Source organism: Emydura macquarii, unplaced genomic scaffold (genome assembly GCF_026122565.2).
Source record: "Emydura macquarii macquarii isolate MOO-44397 ecotype Brisbane River unplaced genomic scaffold, CSIRO-AGI_Emac_v2 contig_2768, whole genome shotgun sequence".
Classification (NCBI taxonomy): Eukaryota; Metazoa; Chordata; order Testudines; family Chelidae; genus Emydura; species Emydura macquarii.
In genome coordinates, this window is record NW_027132905.1 from 9,248,041 (window position 1) to 9,264,869 (window position 16,829).

Genomic DNA, 16,829 nt, shown 5'->3' on the forward strand with positions numbered 1-16,829 from the left:
GTCAAGCGTGGATGCTTCTCCATCCTCGCGAGGTCGCTTCTCGAGCCCAGCTCCTGACAGGGGGCAGGAAAACGCACAGAAGGCATAAATCAGAGCCTGTGTAACAGGTTCCCAATGAATCTGAATAAAAAGACGCTTTTATTCCGAAATAAGAGGGTCCACACATGGAGTTACTCGGGAGTAGCTATTGTGCTTTAAATTCACAACCCGCCTTATTCCAAAATGACTTTCCTGTGTAAACCAGCCCCAACAGGGGCTATCAGGCACAGGGCATAGTTAATGCTGCTTCCACCATAGTCCCCAAGGAGCACATACCTACAAGCCATGCCTACGCTATCCGGACTGTACTGGCTTAGCAACATTGCCACAGCTAAGCCCGCGTAACCCTGTAGTGAAGATGCAGCCTATACTGATGGAAGGGGTTTCTCCATCTGTAGGAACACTAACTGCCTAACCATTGTTAGATCAGCGGTAGTATTTTTCCCTTGACCTACATGTGTCCACACTAGGGGTTAGGTTGGCATAGCTACATCATTCAGGAGTGTGGATTTTTCGCACCACTGAGTGATGTGGCTATATCAACCTACATTTAAAATGTAGACCATGCATCAGTGTAGCTGCTTCATGCCTTAATTTTCGGAGTTCCACTGAATAGAGTGACTGTGAAGGGGTTTCTATGGGGTCCAACAGATAGAAGAGGACATGCAGCTTAGCTGTTGCTTCCCCCTTTCTTTGCAACAGTGCCAAGCATTCAAATATTCTGACTTGGGCCTGAAAAACTCATGATTGGCTTATAAATCATGACATTTAAAAAAATAAAACATTTTGGGTAAGACTGGTTGAAAATTTTCAAGACAGGAAAAAAATATTTTTTGACAAAATAAAAATTCAGAGTCTGCTTCCTAAGGAAATTTTCTAGTTGTCAGATGAGAACATTTCAGTTTTGAGGTTTTTGATACAAAGTCAAAATTTTCAACAGAAAAAAATCTCAATTTTCTGACCAACTCTGATTTGGGGTTCTTTTTATTTGCTTTCTAGTGTTTGAGCCTTTGAGGTACACTTGAATCACACTTCAAGCTTTCACCTGCAACCATGAGGGCTAGAAATTTACTTTAACTGAAAGCTGAGTTACTCATGTAATTATATGAGTCTAGAATCTAGGGCTTGAAAAAAAACACAAAAAATCATGAGAGTCATGATAAAATTGCAAGAGTTGGCAATAAAAGGGATCCCATTATGCTAAGTGCCATGTAAACATATAGAAAGAGATAGTCCCTGCCCCAAAGAGTTTATAATCTAAGTCCCTATCCTGTAAATGCTTATTCATATGCTTAAATTTAAGAATGTTTGTATTTCCATTGTCCCAAGACAATGGAACTGCTCACCTGCAAGTTAGGCATGTGCATAAGTATTTGCAGGATCAGGGCTTAGTAACGGAAGACAAAAAGGATCCATTAAGTTAGCTAGTTTATCTTTATTAATGCAGGATTGTTTCCTACACCAGTAGGAAATAATTCCCTCTGCCCATGTGCCATATGACCTTCCTCTCCTCTTCCAAAACCTCTCCCCTGATTTCCTTCACTTTCATTCCTTTGTTGGTACCTCTTGTGTATCTGGCTTTTAAATTTTTTATACTGTGTAAATTAAAGTATAAATTCCTCAGGGAAATGACATTATCCAGCTTTGGCTTTGTAAAAAGCCATGTCTATGTTTGGCCCTATACAAGTAATAAATAATAATTAATAAGGTTAATTTAACAAAATCCATAGTCTTCACTGTTGTTAATATGCTGCATACCCTGGCTACTGAGAACTCTGTGGTGGCAGTGGGGATACAATTCAGTTCTCCTGTGCCAAAAGCATAGTTCTCTACTCCTTGAAGGAGACCTTCAATTCATTAGTGATTGGCAGTGTACAGCCTAGGATGCATAGCTCAGTAGTTCTGATACCATCCAGTAGAAGGCAGTGATACTCTTACACACTGGCTAGCTCATGACAATATTATACAGTGCATTGTTCAAATCAGATATAATGTGATCATTACATATAGACTGATTTTAACTAATTAAGGGGATATTATTTTGTGTTATCCTGGGATTAAAAAACATTTTACTTCATTTATTTTCTTAGAAAAATAAAAACAAAGGTTTATGCATTTTCTCTTTCTGTTTATATGTAATTATGTGGTGGGCTTTTTTAATATTAATTTTATTCTGGGTTGTGTTTTAAATTCAATCACAACTGCAATAGTAAAAGTATGCAGTTAATATACATGTGATTTGTGGGTTTCTCTTGTCATTCCCTTGCTATGAAGATTGGATGTATTTACTGAAAACCTCACTGCAGGAGACAGTCATTTTAGACATGTCTGTTGATATTGTTTTCCTGCAGTACATTGTTTAATAAACTTCAACTTATTATTGCAGTTACACCCTATTGTGTTTCACTGAGAGCATTTAAGTTAAAATATTACTTTTTCTTTATCATGTAATATAACTTATCATGCAACAATGCATTACAGTGATTCATTATAAAAGGTTTTCAAACTGGAATTTTTTTCTTACATGGTCTCATATATTTAAATAATATACATTTGTATTGATTTTTTTTCATTCAGGAATGTGCACAACAACACTGTAATAATGGCTAATACTTTTGTCTGGTTTTAAGTCAGTTATTGATTCCAATTTATTTTTTCCCTGAAAAGGGATAACATTTGATTATGGCTGAAATTAAATCAAAAGTAACATTTTTGTTCAAATCTTGAATGGTTCTTAGACTGTAAACAAGACATTTTTATAACATATCCCTAAATAGAAAATCTTCTTACATGCAGAAATAAGGGATTTCTGCTTCATAATAAGCCTCAAGAATGTTAGGAAATGGCAAAGAAGCTGAACTGTTTGTTTACTTTTATATCTGTTATAGTATTTCAAACCCCCAAAAACCTCATTAAAAAAAATTCAGGCTACTAGGGCCCTGTTCCTGCAATGTCCCTGTGGAGCTTATTGGAGGATTAGGGGCTCAGTGACAAGACAGTTACATATAATATAATCAACACAACCCAAGCACCTAAAATCAAGGAAATGAATAATTAAAGGCATCAGTCATAAATTTATTATTTATTTCTGGTACCATCTTTCCTACATGCCCCAGCTGAGTTTGAGGCCCCGTTCTGCTAGTACAAACATATAGTGAGAGAGCATTGCCACTCCAAAGTTTGCAGTCTAAGGCAGTGGTTCTCAATCAGGGGTACATGTACATCTGGGGGTATGCAGAGGTCTTCCATGGGGTACATCAACTAATCTAGATATTTGCCTAGTTTTACAACAGGCTACATAAAAAGAACTAGCAAAGTCAGTACAAACTAAAATTACATACTAATAATGACTTACTTGTACTGCTCTATATGCTATTATACTGTTAGTATCACACTAAAATCTAAGTACAATATTTATATTCCAATCGATTTATTTTATGGTAAAAATTAGAAAGCAAGCAATTTTTCAGTAATAGTGTGCTGTGACACATTTATATTTTTATGTCTGATTTTGTAAGTGAGTAGTTTTTAAGTGAGGTGCAACTTGGGGTACACAAATCAAATCAGACTCCTGAAAGGGGTACAGGAGTCTGGAAAGGTTAAGAACCACTGGTCTAAGGGACCAGAATGTGACCCATTCTGTGTTTCTGTGAAGGGAAATAAGAGGCTATAAGGCACCCATATCATGAGTAGCAGCTTCTGCAAAGCCACTATTAATAGTAGATGTGCGGCACACCAAGAAATGTACATTATACCAGGTATAAAGCTTGTGCTGGGTACATCTTTTCCCTCACTGAGAACCAGAGGGAAACCAGGAGTCAGATGAGTCACAATCTGTTTTCCACACTACTTCTGAGGCAACACAAGGCAAAGCCATGATTGAGCTCTAAAGGGAGCAAGTAAAGGCTGAGAAAAGAAATATAACATGCAGCCTCTCAATATATTAACATAATCATAACCCCGTTATTCTTACCAAGCCCAAAGAAGCAGGTATTTTATCACAGCTGTAACTCTGTATCCTATGGATATGTAAATGCATTTTTTGCTATCTTCTTGCTCCCTGTATGTAAACATAAATATATTAAGAGAGCTTGTTCAATATGATAGGTTAGTTAATACGGGTATTAACACTATAGCTGTTGAGAAAGTCTTCAGAACTGCTGTGTTTCAGAACATAAGAATGGCCATGCTGGGTCAGACCAATGGTTCAGCTAATCCAGTATCCTGTTTTCCGACAATGGCCAATGACAGGTGCTTCAGAAGGAAAGAACAGAACAAGTAATCATCAAGTGATCCATCCTGTTGGCAATTCCCAGCTTCTTGCAAAGAGCAATCCCTGCCTATCCTGACTAAAAGCCATTGATGGACCTATCCTCCATTAACTTATCTAGTTCTTTTTTGAACCTCATTATTGTCTTGGCCTTCACACATCCTCTAGTAAGGAGTTCCACAGGTTGACTATGCGTTGTGTTAAGAAATACTTCCTTTCGTCCGTTTTAAAGCTGCTGTCTATTAATTTCATTTAGTGACCCCTAGTTTTTGTGTTATGAGAAGGAGTAAATAACACTTCCTTATTTATTTTCTCCTCACCAGGCATGATTTTATAGACTTCTATCATATCCCCCTTAGTCATCTCTTTTCCAAATTGAAAAATTCCAGTCTTATTAATCTCACTTTATATGGAAGCTTTTCCGTATCCCTAATCATTTTAGTTGCCCTTTTCTGTATCTTTTCCAATTCCAAAGAATCTCTTTTGAAACAGGGCAACCAGATCTGCATGGAGTATTCAAGATGTGGGCATACCATGGATTTATAAAGAGGCAAACATGATATTTTCTGTTTTATTATCTATTCTTTTCCTAATGATTTCCAACATTCTGTTAGAGTTGACTGAGTTGATATTTTGAACTAGCCACAATGACTCCAAGATCTCATTCTTGAAAGGCAACAGCTAACTTAGACCCCATCATTTTATATGTACAGTTGGGATCATGTTTTCCAATTACATTACTTTACATTTATAAACATTGAATTTCACCTGCCATTTTGTTGCCCATTTATCCAGTTTTGTCAGATCCCTTTGTAATGCTTCACAGTCTGCTTTGGACTTCACTAGCTTGAGTAGTTTTGAATCATTCATCTGCAAATGTTGCCATCTCACAGTTTACCCGCTTTTCCAGATAATTTATGAATATGTTGAATAGCACTGGTCCCGGTACAGACCCCTGGGGGGATCCCACTAGTCACCTCTCTCCATTATGAAAACTGACCATTTATTCCTACCCTTTGTTTCCTACCTTTTAACCAGTTACTGATCCAAGCAAAGACCTTCCCTCTTATCCCATGACAGCTTACTTTGCTTAAGAGTCTTTGGTGAGGGACCTTGTGGAAGGCTTTCTGACAATCTAAGTGCACTATATCCACTGGAGAGTGTTTGTTGCCTATGTAGATTAGCAGGAACAATGCCTAGCATTACCTGTCTGCGGGCCCCGCCCCCGACTGCAGGGCTGCCTCTGGTCCATAGACGTGTGACCAAATATAGTGCTGCCCGCAGGGCTAGGCCTGTGATGACGTAACACGCGCCGTTGTGCCAGGGCTGGGATAACAGGTCCACGCCTGTCCCGTGGGCAGGGGTTCCGATGACACGTACGCCTCTACTCCCGCCCACGCACTGCCCTGACAACAGTGACGTCATAGGCAATTGCGTCACTCCGCCTCCGAAAGCTCAGACCTACCCATCTCTTCGCCAATCACCTGCGTCCACTCGTCCCTCTCCCCGCTCCCATTGAATCCCACCCCCACATCTGTCCCCCGCTCTCCCGCCCCTCGTCTTCCTCCCACTTCCGGGTGGAAGGGGGTGGTGAGGTCACGGAGGAGCTTCGGTCGGTGGGCGGATCCTACGAGCGCGGTTGCTGTATCTGGTGGTTGCTATGGTAACAGGGCCGGTGGGGTTGCCGTGCCGACCCGAGGCGAGCGGGGCTAGACTAGACGGGCCCAGCATGGAGAGCGGGCTCGAGCAGGTCAGGTTAGCTCAGGGAGGCTGGAGCTGGGCGCTGCCCGGGCAACGGGGAGAGCCGAGGGCCTGGCAGGGGAACCGGGTGCGTCAGGGAGCCAGTGGTGGTGGCTGGGGGAAGGGGCTGGTAGCTAGGCCGGGGTGGGGTGCGGTGGGCTGGATGGGTAGGTAGGGCTAGGCTGGGCTGGGGGCGGGAGGATTGCACTGGGTGGGTAGATAAGGCCGGGGGAAGAGGCTGGTAGCTAGATGGGGGCGGGGGTTGCACTGGATGTATAGGAAGGGCTGGGTGGGCAGGTGGGTAGATAGGGCTGAGGGAAGGGGATGGATAGGCCAGGGGCGGGAGGGTTGCACTAACTGGGTAGATAAGGCTGCGGGGACGGGGCTGGTACTGGTAGCTAGACTGGGTTGTGGGGGTGGGTTGCACTGGATGTGTAGGTAGGGCTGGGGGAAAGGGCTGGTAGCTAGACTGGAGGGGGGGCGTTGCACTGGATGTGTGAGAAGGGGCTGGTTGTTAGGCCTGGGGGAAGTTTGTGCTGGGTAGGGGTTGGTGGCTGGTTTGGGCAACAGGGGATGTGGCACTAGCTGTGGAGCTGGTAGCTAGTGGCAGGCCTGTGGGGTAGGAGGGGAATTGTTGCTTTTGACCACCAAGGCTCAAATGATGAGATTTTCTCCGGGTTCTGAGGCAGCTGGCATTCAGTCGGGGCCCTCCTCTGGTGTGTGACTAATACACCTGGCAAGGCAAGGCGTGGGATGTAACTATTCTCTCTCCATTTATAGCCCTAGCCACTGGGGAGAAGAGAGGAGGGTTTGGACTCTTCCTGAGGAATCATGTGCCCCCATGTGGGGGAAGTGTAGGTACAGAGAAGCTCCATATACATTCCTAGATAGTTAGATCAGGGTTTCAGGGAGCCCCTGGTTCTTTTTTTCAGGTATTGTAGGGGTGGGGTATTTCTGGTAAGAGACCCACATGAAAGATTCTGGGCAGAGTTCCATAGGGTAGGTAAGATCTGTCTGAATTCTCAAGGAACACCTGCCACCCATAAAATGATGTAGGTTATTTCTTAAACATTTCCGGATCACAGAGTTTGAGAGAATGAATCCTAGTGCTATTCTGTCTTGCTTTCACCACACCCCAATAAATGTTGTGATTTTGATCCCACTGATTAGTCAGTGAAGGGGCTGTGACTTTCTCATTCTTATATCCCTTCCTCATTCGTAGGGAAGAGTAAATTTTGTGTATTCATGTAATCAGTGATACAAACAATGTAGAGGTCGAGTTCTTCTTGCCCTCGTTAAACACGCTATTTCTTGTAATAGTTGTTTAAAAAGCTAAAGAACCCTAGTTTATGCACCTATACTACATGAAAAGAGGATGAACTTTTTAATAACTAAATCTGGTGTATAAATTTAGCATGAAGTATGGCTAAATTAAAAATTAGTGGAGATAATAGATTTCAGGAATTCCAAACAGTCGAGGTTGGGATCAAAGGCCCTGCTCTCTGATCAAAGGAGTTTCCAGTGGATTGATTTTGATCAACACTCTTTGGACAATTAAGTTTATTTTTCTGTTGGAGTGAACCTTCTGAAACATGTTAAATCTGTCTTTATTAAGATTGTTTAAAGCCTTGTTGGTCACTTTTTTGGCTTACCCTTACATTTTTTAGAACTGTGTAATTATATGAATATTATTGCACTAACTTTGCCCTTACATTGTTCATGGTTTCATTGTTCGTTCCTTTCCTTTTAATGAGAGTTAAATACAAACATAGTTTTAAATGTAATGTTATTTAAGAAGTTTCTGGATATTGTCTATAAGCCCAATCCTGCAGTTAACCGCTTGGTTGTAGTGGGAGTGCACATGTGAAAAAAGACTGCAGGATCAGGCCGTATGATTATTATTGACTATTGATAAGACTATTATTGTTGTAACTGACATAAATTTCACAAAAAGAACCAAATATTTAAAATGTACAATGGAATTATTACTGTGTGTACCAGTAATTCCCCATGTTAATGTTGTCTGCAAGTATATGTTTAAGAAAACTAAAGTATAATGTGTGCCTCAAAATTATTTTTAATATTTTCTCTTTCTATGAAGAAATAAAAATCAGATTGGAAGATGGAGATGTACGAGACCCTTGGCAAAGTAGGAGAGGGGAGTTATGGAACAGTAGTGAAGTGCAAACACAAGGAAACAGGACAGATAGTAGCCATTAAAATATTCTATGAGAAACCAGAAAAATCTGTCAACAAAATTGCTATGAGAGAAATAAAGTTTCTAAAGGTTTGCTTTTTTTGCCTTAATCGTTTTGTAAATCAAAAGGGAAAGTGCTGGGAAACCAAATTTGTATCATTACTGGCATATACCTATAACTCGTGGGCTATTAAACATACAACATTTACCAAGAAAAAGTGTGCTGTTTGCTTGACTTGTTTTATTGTCAAGCCTTTTAAAAATAAAGTGAAGATAAAAAGTGAAGATAAAATTGGTGGCTATGGTTTTAAAAGAAACTTGATAAGTGAAACAGTCCATATTTAACATATTAACCTCATCCACCTTGTCCTTCTAATCTTTAAAACAGTAGATTGCATGGATGTGAGTTTTGATGGGATTTTAATTTGGCACAACTTTGCAAACCATTAATCTGATGTGTAGTCCTATGGACTTCTGCACTGCCTCAGGCAATTGGGTAGGAAGAGCAAAAGTGGCTGCAGTCCACCTTTTGTGACTTTCCAATCCAGACTCCAGGTTTGGAGCTGTGAGTGCCTGGCTTCCAGCAGCCCCTGAGAGGCCATTCTGGGAGCTGCACATCACCAGACTATAGCAGTACCCATGTCACACCACTTTCCCCAGGCCCTTTCCCCAGTACATTTCCTATAGCCTACATCCTATTCACAAGGGGTGTGGTGTAGTCATTATCCCAGTTCTGTGCCACCCAGGAATAGAGGAGGAATCTCTATGGGTACTCTCTCCCAGGGATTCCCCAGCGTCATTTTGTGGCAGTGAAGAGGTGTCCCACGCCCCTGGATCCACCCCTGTGGATTCATAGGAGGCCAAAGGCAGTGCCTGTGGAGGTTCCTGCCAGAAAGTCAATGCAGACATAGGCTGTATTATGTTTTCATGCTAAGCACCTTAGAGATGTTTTAGGACAAATGCATGTTTGACTGGGCTTGCCCAATTCTCTCTCAGCCAACCCAGTGTTCGCAAATTTAAAGCCTAAGATTTGAATTAGTTTTTCATAGTTGAATGACTGGGTCATAAAGTCTGATTCTCAGCACCAACCCCACTTGTTGCTATCACAGGATGTTTATTTTTTAATTTGACCCTTATCAGTTTTTAATTAAGCATTGGGGAAAGTATAAAAAACCAGATTCCACTCTAAGGGCCTGATCCTCCAACTTGTACAGAAGTCAATGGGAATAGAGGCTCTAGCTCTAAATCTAAACTAATTCCATGGGCCTCAGTGGTATTAATTTGAATGGATGCATCTATAACTGAGAACAGAATGTAGCCCAAAATTATTCAAGATGGTTATAATTAAAAAGTTGAGACACATCATCTTGGTAGTCCAATAATAAACAACTTAATAAAACTTTAAAAACACTAAAATTAGAATATAAATAAAAATAAAATATGGAGCTTAATGTGAAATAGTGCACATTTTTAACAATACCAGTTTGACATGAAACTCTGCACCTTTAATTGGTTAATACAAATAAAGTGCATGTACAAGAGTTTTTCTTATCTTCTGGTCAGTCAGCCATTTCAGTTATGTTATTCCTGGTTTACACCCCTGTAACTGACCGCAGTTTTTGGTTCATCATTAGTGAGCTCTGACAAAGGGTGGGGGGAGAGAGTTCTGGCTTTTGTATCACAGAAGAAGCTGCTTTTTTGGGGCTTCTCAAGACTGTATAGCATGGGTTTTTTCTTCTTAATTAGGTCCATTGGTATCAACAAAGTTTTAGCAACTCACTAGAATATATTAGTTTAGATTCAGCGTAATTTTGGAAAAATAGCTGAATAGTAATGGTTTAAATTACTGGATGAAGGCTGGAATAGAGGAAATAAGTATTTCTGAATATTTGCAAAATGATGTAAATCATGTCTATCCATGCAAGTATGCCTTACTCAAAGAGAAAAACTACCCTAATTGAAATAAATACTGAAAAGCTACAGTAGAATGTTTTATTTCCTCTCTTGCCAACAGCAATTTCGTCATGAAAACCTGGTCAACCTGATTGAAGTATTTAGACAGAAAAAAAAAATTCATTTGGTGTTTGAATTTATTGATCATACGGTTTTAGATGAGCTACAGCATTACTGTCATGGACTGGATAATAAAAGACTTAGAAGATACCTCTTCCAGATCCTTCGAGCAATTGAGTATCTCCACAGCAACAATGTAAGTACTTCATAGAAGCTACAAAATAAGGCTAAAACAAAGTGGTGGTGTGTTTTCTGATTACACACGTTTCATCTTCCTGGATCTGAAAATGTTAATTCCTTATTTAAAAAATTCTAGTTTCCTAATAATAGCCTAAATGCCTCCAATTGAATTTTGATTTTTAGAACTGAAACACTTGTGCAGTAAAATATGGAAGTCACTAAAGAGTTAGCCGTTAAAGGGTTAGGTATTGTTATTATTAGGGATGGGCCATGCCCACAATTGGATCCAGATCTGAACTTTGGTTCTGGGATGTTTGGAGCTTGGGTTATGGTACTTGTCCATTTCTGATTATTATTGCTTTATTATTAACCTACTGCACCACCGTATCATTCAGTTTCAGATTTTCAGGGCAATTTGCTTACAGCACATTGCTCTCTATCCCCAGCCCTCTCTCTCTCTGAGGTTTTTCCCCCTGATTTCCAGAGTGCCTGTATTTTTTTTCTCTTTATTTTGTAGGGTGCTGTGGTGTTCAATGGTACTTCTTTTTCTCTCCACCCCTACACATTAGGCTGTTGCTGTTTGTAGCAGTAGCAGCTTATTGTCTTCACCCTCTGCTGACAATTTTGGGAATTTAGGAAACTGTCCTCCTTTATTGTGATCCTAAAGTGGCAAAACTTATGTGTTTGCTTCAGTTCATGCTCTTTGAGTGTAATCTTCATTTACAGAACCCCTTTTATTATTAAGGTAGATTTGACTTTCCTTCTTTTGTTCAGGTCATACATCGTGATATCAAACCTGAGAATATCTTAGTATCACAGACGGGAATTACTAAACTATGTGATTTTGGTTTTGCTCGGACATTAGCTGCCCCTGGTGATGTTTATACAGATTATGTGGCTACACGATGGTACAGGGCTCCAGAACTGGTATTAAAAGACACTACGTATGGGAAGTATGTATTTTTGTTTACATCCCTTATTATTAAGCTGGCATGGAGCAGCATTGTTAGAACTTATTTTTTTTAGTGCAATATACTTGTAGGTGAAACAATTTTCATATCAAAATCATGGTAAACCAACAAAAGGATTTAAAATCACTATGACAAATCAAATCTCCAGAGCCTGAACATAGTAAGGTAACATTAGATGGTGCCCTGTCACATATTTTAAAGAGTGGCTCTTGCTTTGATAGGGGAGATTAAAATAATAACAAAATCCATTCCCAATACCCAACACAGTGTCCACATATATGGGCTCATATATATGCATTGAGGACTTGATCCTGAATTAACTGAAGTCAGTGGCAAAGCTTCTACTGACTTCAGTGGTGCATAGTCTACCATTAAATAGAATGCTCTAATTTTATAGACCATGCAGCTTCTCAATATTTGTTATATAGTTCCTAAACAGATGGTAATCCTTTGAGTGTTACTATGCCAAAAACATATAAAAAACATTATCTTTAATCAGATTAGGACTATTTTCTGTGTCTCAAAAAGAGGATTAAGAGAAATGTCATGAAACAAGATACAAAAATATCTGGCAATTTAATATGAGCATGCTAATTGAACTTATCTGTTAAGTATGACTTTTGGAGAATAATATGCTAAATTCACTCATAATACATGCTAATGCTGCTACACAAGTTTGACTGATTTAGTAGTTGGTTGTTTCATTAATTAGCTATATTAATTTTAGATCTTCATATATATAGTTATTCAAACTAAAAGAATTTCACAGCTAAATGTTGCAATATTATTTCATAATTAGTTGTGAAGATACTTAAAAATGTCATTAATTCTGTTTTATCCTTTTATATTATCAAATATTCTGTTATTTTAAATATATTTTAATTTAAAAACAATTATTTTAAAATATCAGTTCTCTTTAAATATGTTTTATCTTAGCATCAGTCTCTGTATTGTTGAACACTTTGTTCATTTCCTGATCTTAGACCTGTGGACATCTGGGCTTTAGGTTGTATGATCATTGAGATGGCCACTGGAAATCCTTATCTACCCAGCAGCTCGGACCTAGACCTACTCCATAAAATTGTGACAAAAGTAGGTGAGTGTTGCTGATGAGTCATGCAGACAGTATTTAAGAAAAACATTGACATGCTATATCAGTTTGATTACTGCACTGTAGAATCATAGAAATGTAGGGTGGAAGGAACCTTGAGAAGTCATCAACTCCAGTCTCCTGCATTGAGACAAAACTAAGTAAACCTCCTAGACCATGGATGTCAAACATACGGCCCGCGAACCTTTTTGATCCGGCCCGCGTCCGGCAAGTTTATTTGAGATGTGCTGCTGCCCAAAGTGAGGGCATTGGCACTTAAACCGATTTCTCTGCCTACGGCATTGCCGGTTTAAGAGTCCGTGAAATGTCTTAAAGCGTCGATGCCGGACGCAGAGGAATCCCTTAAAGCGGCAATGCATTCAGTCCGGCAACACGGTCCCACGCAAAATCCCGCTGCCGCAGAGGGGAAGATGGCCCAAATTTTTCAGCGGAGGGTATTGCATGGCCCCTGTGAAATGCAGTTTATGAGAATTTGGCCCGTCACCATCAGTGAGTTTGACACCCCTGTCCTAGACGGTCTCTGACAGGTGTTTTTCCAACCTGTTCTTAAAGCCTCCAATGATGGGGATTCCACAGCCTCCCTTGGAAGTCTATTTGAGTTTTTAACTACCCTTATAGTTAGAAAGCTTTTTCTAATATCTAACCCAAATCTCCCTTGCTGCAGATTAAGCCCATTACTTCTTGTCTTACTTTCAGTTGACATGGAAAACAATTGATCACAGTCCTCTTTATAATAACCCTTATATTTGAAGACTGTTATCAGGTCCCCCCATCACTCTCCTTTTCTCAAGACTAAATATGCCCACTTTTTTTAAACCTGATCTCACAGGTCAGGTTTTCTAAACCTTTTATCATTTTTTTTTTGCTCTCTGGACTCTCTCCAGTTTGTCCAGATCTTTCTTAAAGTGTGGCACCCAGAAATGGACACTGTACTCCAGCTGAGGCCTCAGCAGTGCCAAGTAGAGCAGGACAGTTACCTCCCATGTCTTACATACAACACTTCTATTAATACACCCTGGAATGAAATTAGCCTTTTCAGCAACTGCATCACACTGGTGATTCATATTCAAATTGTGATCCACTATAATGCCCAGGTCCTTTTCAGCAGTCCTATCACCTAGCCAGTTATTCCCCATTTTGTAGTTGTGCATTTTAATTTTTCTTTCCTAAGTGAAGCACTCAGCACTTATCTTTTACTACATTTCATCATGTTGAATTCAGACCAATCATCTAATTTGTCAAAGTCGTCAAAATCCTGTCCTCCAAAGTACTTGCAACCCCTCTCAACTTGGTGTTATCTACAGATTTTATAAGCATACTCTCCACTACATTATCCAAGTTATTAATGAAAACTGAATACTAGATACGCCCTTTCAGTTGGAAAACAAACCATTGATAACTACTCTTTGAGTACAGTCTTTCAATCAGTTGTTCATGTACCTTATAGTAGACCATATTTCCCTAATTTGCTTATGAGAATGTCATGTGAGACTGTGCCAAAAGCCTTACTAAAATCAATATGTGGTTTGTTTACTGCTCTGCTCCCCAGTCCTATGAAAGAAGGAAAGTAGGCCATCACAGAGCTCAGTGCAGGATTGGGGCCTTAGAGACCTGCTATAAAAATGTTCCTTATTAATTAAACACTGGCATGATAGATAGACACTGTTTGAAAAAGCTATTCACTTGGGAAAACTGTCATTTACCATACAATGCCTTTTTATGCACATAAAATATATAGGAATAGGGCAGTCTGGAGTTAACATAATGTTATCTAACCATGTCAAATAAAATCTTTTCAGCATAGTTATTAACATTTAAAAGTTAATTTAATTAATGTGTAAGCAGATTTAAACAGTGAGTTATGGGGCAACTGAAAGCATCCATAAGTGATACCACATCCAGATACATTTGTGATAGGTATTCTAAGACATACCTAAGATAGCCAGATATACAAACAAGTTCTCACTACTTTACTTTGACAAAATACTCTCTGTATTGACAATGTGTGTGAAATCAATAGGATGTAGACGTTGCGGAGTTCTGAACTATAGTTCCAGGGAAAGGTACTGCAAGAACTGTATAATAATAAAAATGTGTCAAAGATGTAAAGAAAAGCCTGTGTTTTTTTTCTTTTGCTCTGAGCTTCAGACTTGCAGCAACGTAAGTCCTCTTTATTTTACCCTCCTAACACTGTGAAACTGTAGGCAGAAGAATTCTAATCATAAAGATGAGTGAAGATCATTTCATAGTCAATATGCTTATTCATGCTGCTGTGGATTGCAGTAGTTTGTTCTGATGATATGAACCGCAAACATGGGGAAAAAGCCTCATCATCAGCATATATATCATCACATATAAACTACTTCATGCATCAGACTGCAAATATAATCTATAGTGCAGAACAAGTCTTTACTGGAGGGATCTACTTTTTATGTGGCCTTCCTCTTTGGGAGGGGAAGTACAGAGGGAATTATAGTGATCTAGCATTGTTGTTGGATATTTTTCAGCTTTACTTTGAAGCCTAAAGGCATTTTTGCTGAGAGATTTTTAATTAATCTTAGCCATCCTCATAGGAATAGTAGACTGAGTGCTGTATATATGCTTAATTATATGTATTTAAAACACACTGATTTATTGGCTACTAACAATGAATTTTGAAAACTATATTTTCTTTCAGGCAATTTGACACCTCACCTTCAGAGTATTTTTATAAGGAGTCCTGTTTTTTCAGGGGTGGTCCTTCCTGAAGTCCAGCACCCTAAAAATGCAAGGAAAAAGTATCCCAAGCTCTGTGCATTACTGGCAGATATGGTTCATGTATGTTAGAAGAGGTCTGAGTATCATGCTTGCTGTTGATTATTATTTGTAGCTGTGCATAATGTGTAATATCATGTACAAGCCAAAGTTTTTGCCAGTAAACCCTTAATGACTCCAATCCATGATGGCTTGTTTGGAGTTGGCACTTAAACGTCAATGGGACTTGTGCTCCTAAGTCACTTATGTGATTTTGAAAATTCTACCCAATGCTATAAATTGCCAATAGTGCTAATTATGGTGATTTTGTGATACTGATATATTTTCAAAAGGGAGTAAGTTGTGACCTCCAAGCCAAAAGCAGCGTTGAACACAAGCCTCAGGGGAGGGAGTATAATTTTATATATTGCATCACTTTGGTTCATCAAAGCTTTTTTTGGTTAAAGCTTAATCTATAAAACTTCAAAGAGCAAACTGGTGATTTTTTATTGGATTTCTTTTAGCTCTCCCTGTGTTTTTACAGAGGCAGTATATAGGAATATTATTGAACAGACTCACCTCAGAACTATTCATCCTGATCATCTAGTTCAGGGGTTCTCAAACATTTTTTTTTTGCTGGGATCCCCTTTGAAAACATTTCAGGCTGTGATGACACCCCTCCTCCCCCAAAAGTGATGACCCTCCCCATGCCATGCCATCCTTACCGGCATGCACAGGGGTTGACAGCTCATGACCCCTCCCATAATAACCTTGCAACCCCCTGAGGGGTCATGATGCCCAGTCTGAGAACCCCTTATCTAGTTGGTAGGGGATGCAGGACATTCTTCAGTAGTTAGGACCCATTTTCTAAATTGGTCACTCCAGAAAATGGAGTTACTGATGTGAGACATACAAAGACTGTGGTAATAGAAATATTGACAGCAGGGTATGATGACTATGTGATTTCTCTACTGGGTGCAAAGGTGTTAAATCTCCCGAGAAATCTAGACAACTTCTAGTAAGTGGTGAGAAGGAGATTGTGGTCATGGTAGCGACATTTAGATTATTAAGGAAAAGGTTTAGATTGATAGCATTATGGTAGCTTTCTCTGAAATGCTTCCAATTCCATGCTCAGGCAGCAAGACAGAAGAAGCTTCAGACTCTCAGTGCATAGATGAAAATAAGGTGGAAAGGAGAGGAATTTACATTTCCTGGGCACCTAGGACCTCTCTTAGGAAGGTGGAGCCTTTATAGAAATGATGGGCTTCACCATAACCAAATTGATGGAAAAGAAAGCTACCAAAGTTTGGTATATTATTTAAATGAGGATGTGGGAGCAAACCAATCAGTACCAAGGAACACTCTGACTGGACAAAGATGTCTGAGAGACATCTAAGCTTGTCAGTAATACAAAGATAATTCTGCATCCTGTAAAGGATAGGACAGAAATTACAGACAGAGTAGAGGAAGGTCATGTTGAGACTACTTGGGTAAATTCTGGAACAGTAACAAGGTGTCAAAGTAAGGAGTTAAATGAAAACAGGCACCCAGCCAAAAATAAAAAAGGAGGGGCCA

General features: G+C 39.5%; 1 protein-coding gene across 1 annotated transcript in view; it reads left to right on the top strand.

Moving 5' to 3' along the window:
* Positions 1–5,902: 5,902 nt before the first annotated feature.
* The window catches only part of LOC137165936 (cyclin-dependent kinase-like 3), a 70,998-nt gene continuing 60,071 nt past the window's right edge, over positions 5,903–16,829 (top strand). The window contains exons 1-6 of the mRNA XM_067567470.1: positions 5,903–5,972; positions 8,151–8,336; positions 10,261–10,455; positions 11,214–11,392; positions 12,394–12,506; positions 15,199–15,338. Of these exons, the coding sequence (XP_067423571.1) occupies positions 8,172–8,336; positions 10,261–10,455; positions 11,214–11,392; positions 12,394–12,506; positions 15,199–15,338 (792 nt within the window). The 5' untranslated portion in view covers positions 5,903–5,972; positions 8,151–8,171. The remainder of the gene's footprint in view (positions 5,973–8,150; positions 8,337–10,260; positions 10,456–11,213; positions 11,393–12,393; positions 12,507–15,198; positions 15,339–16,829) is intronic.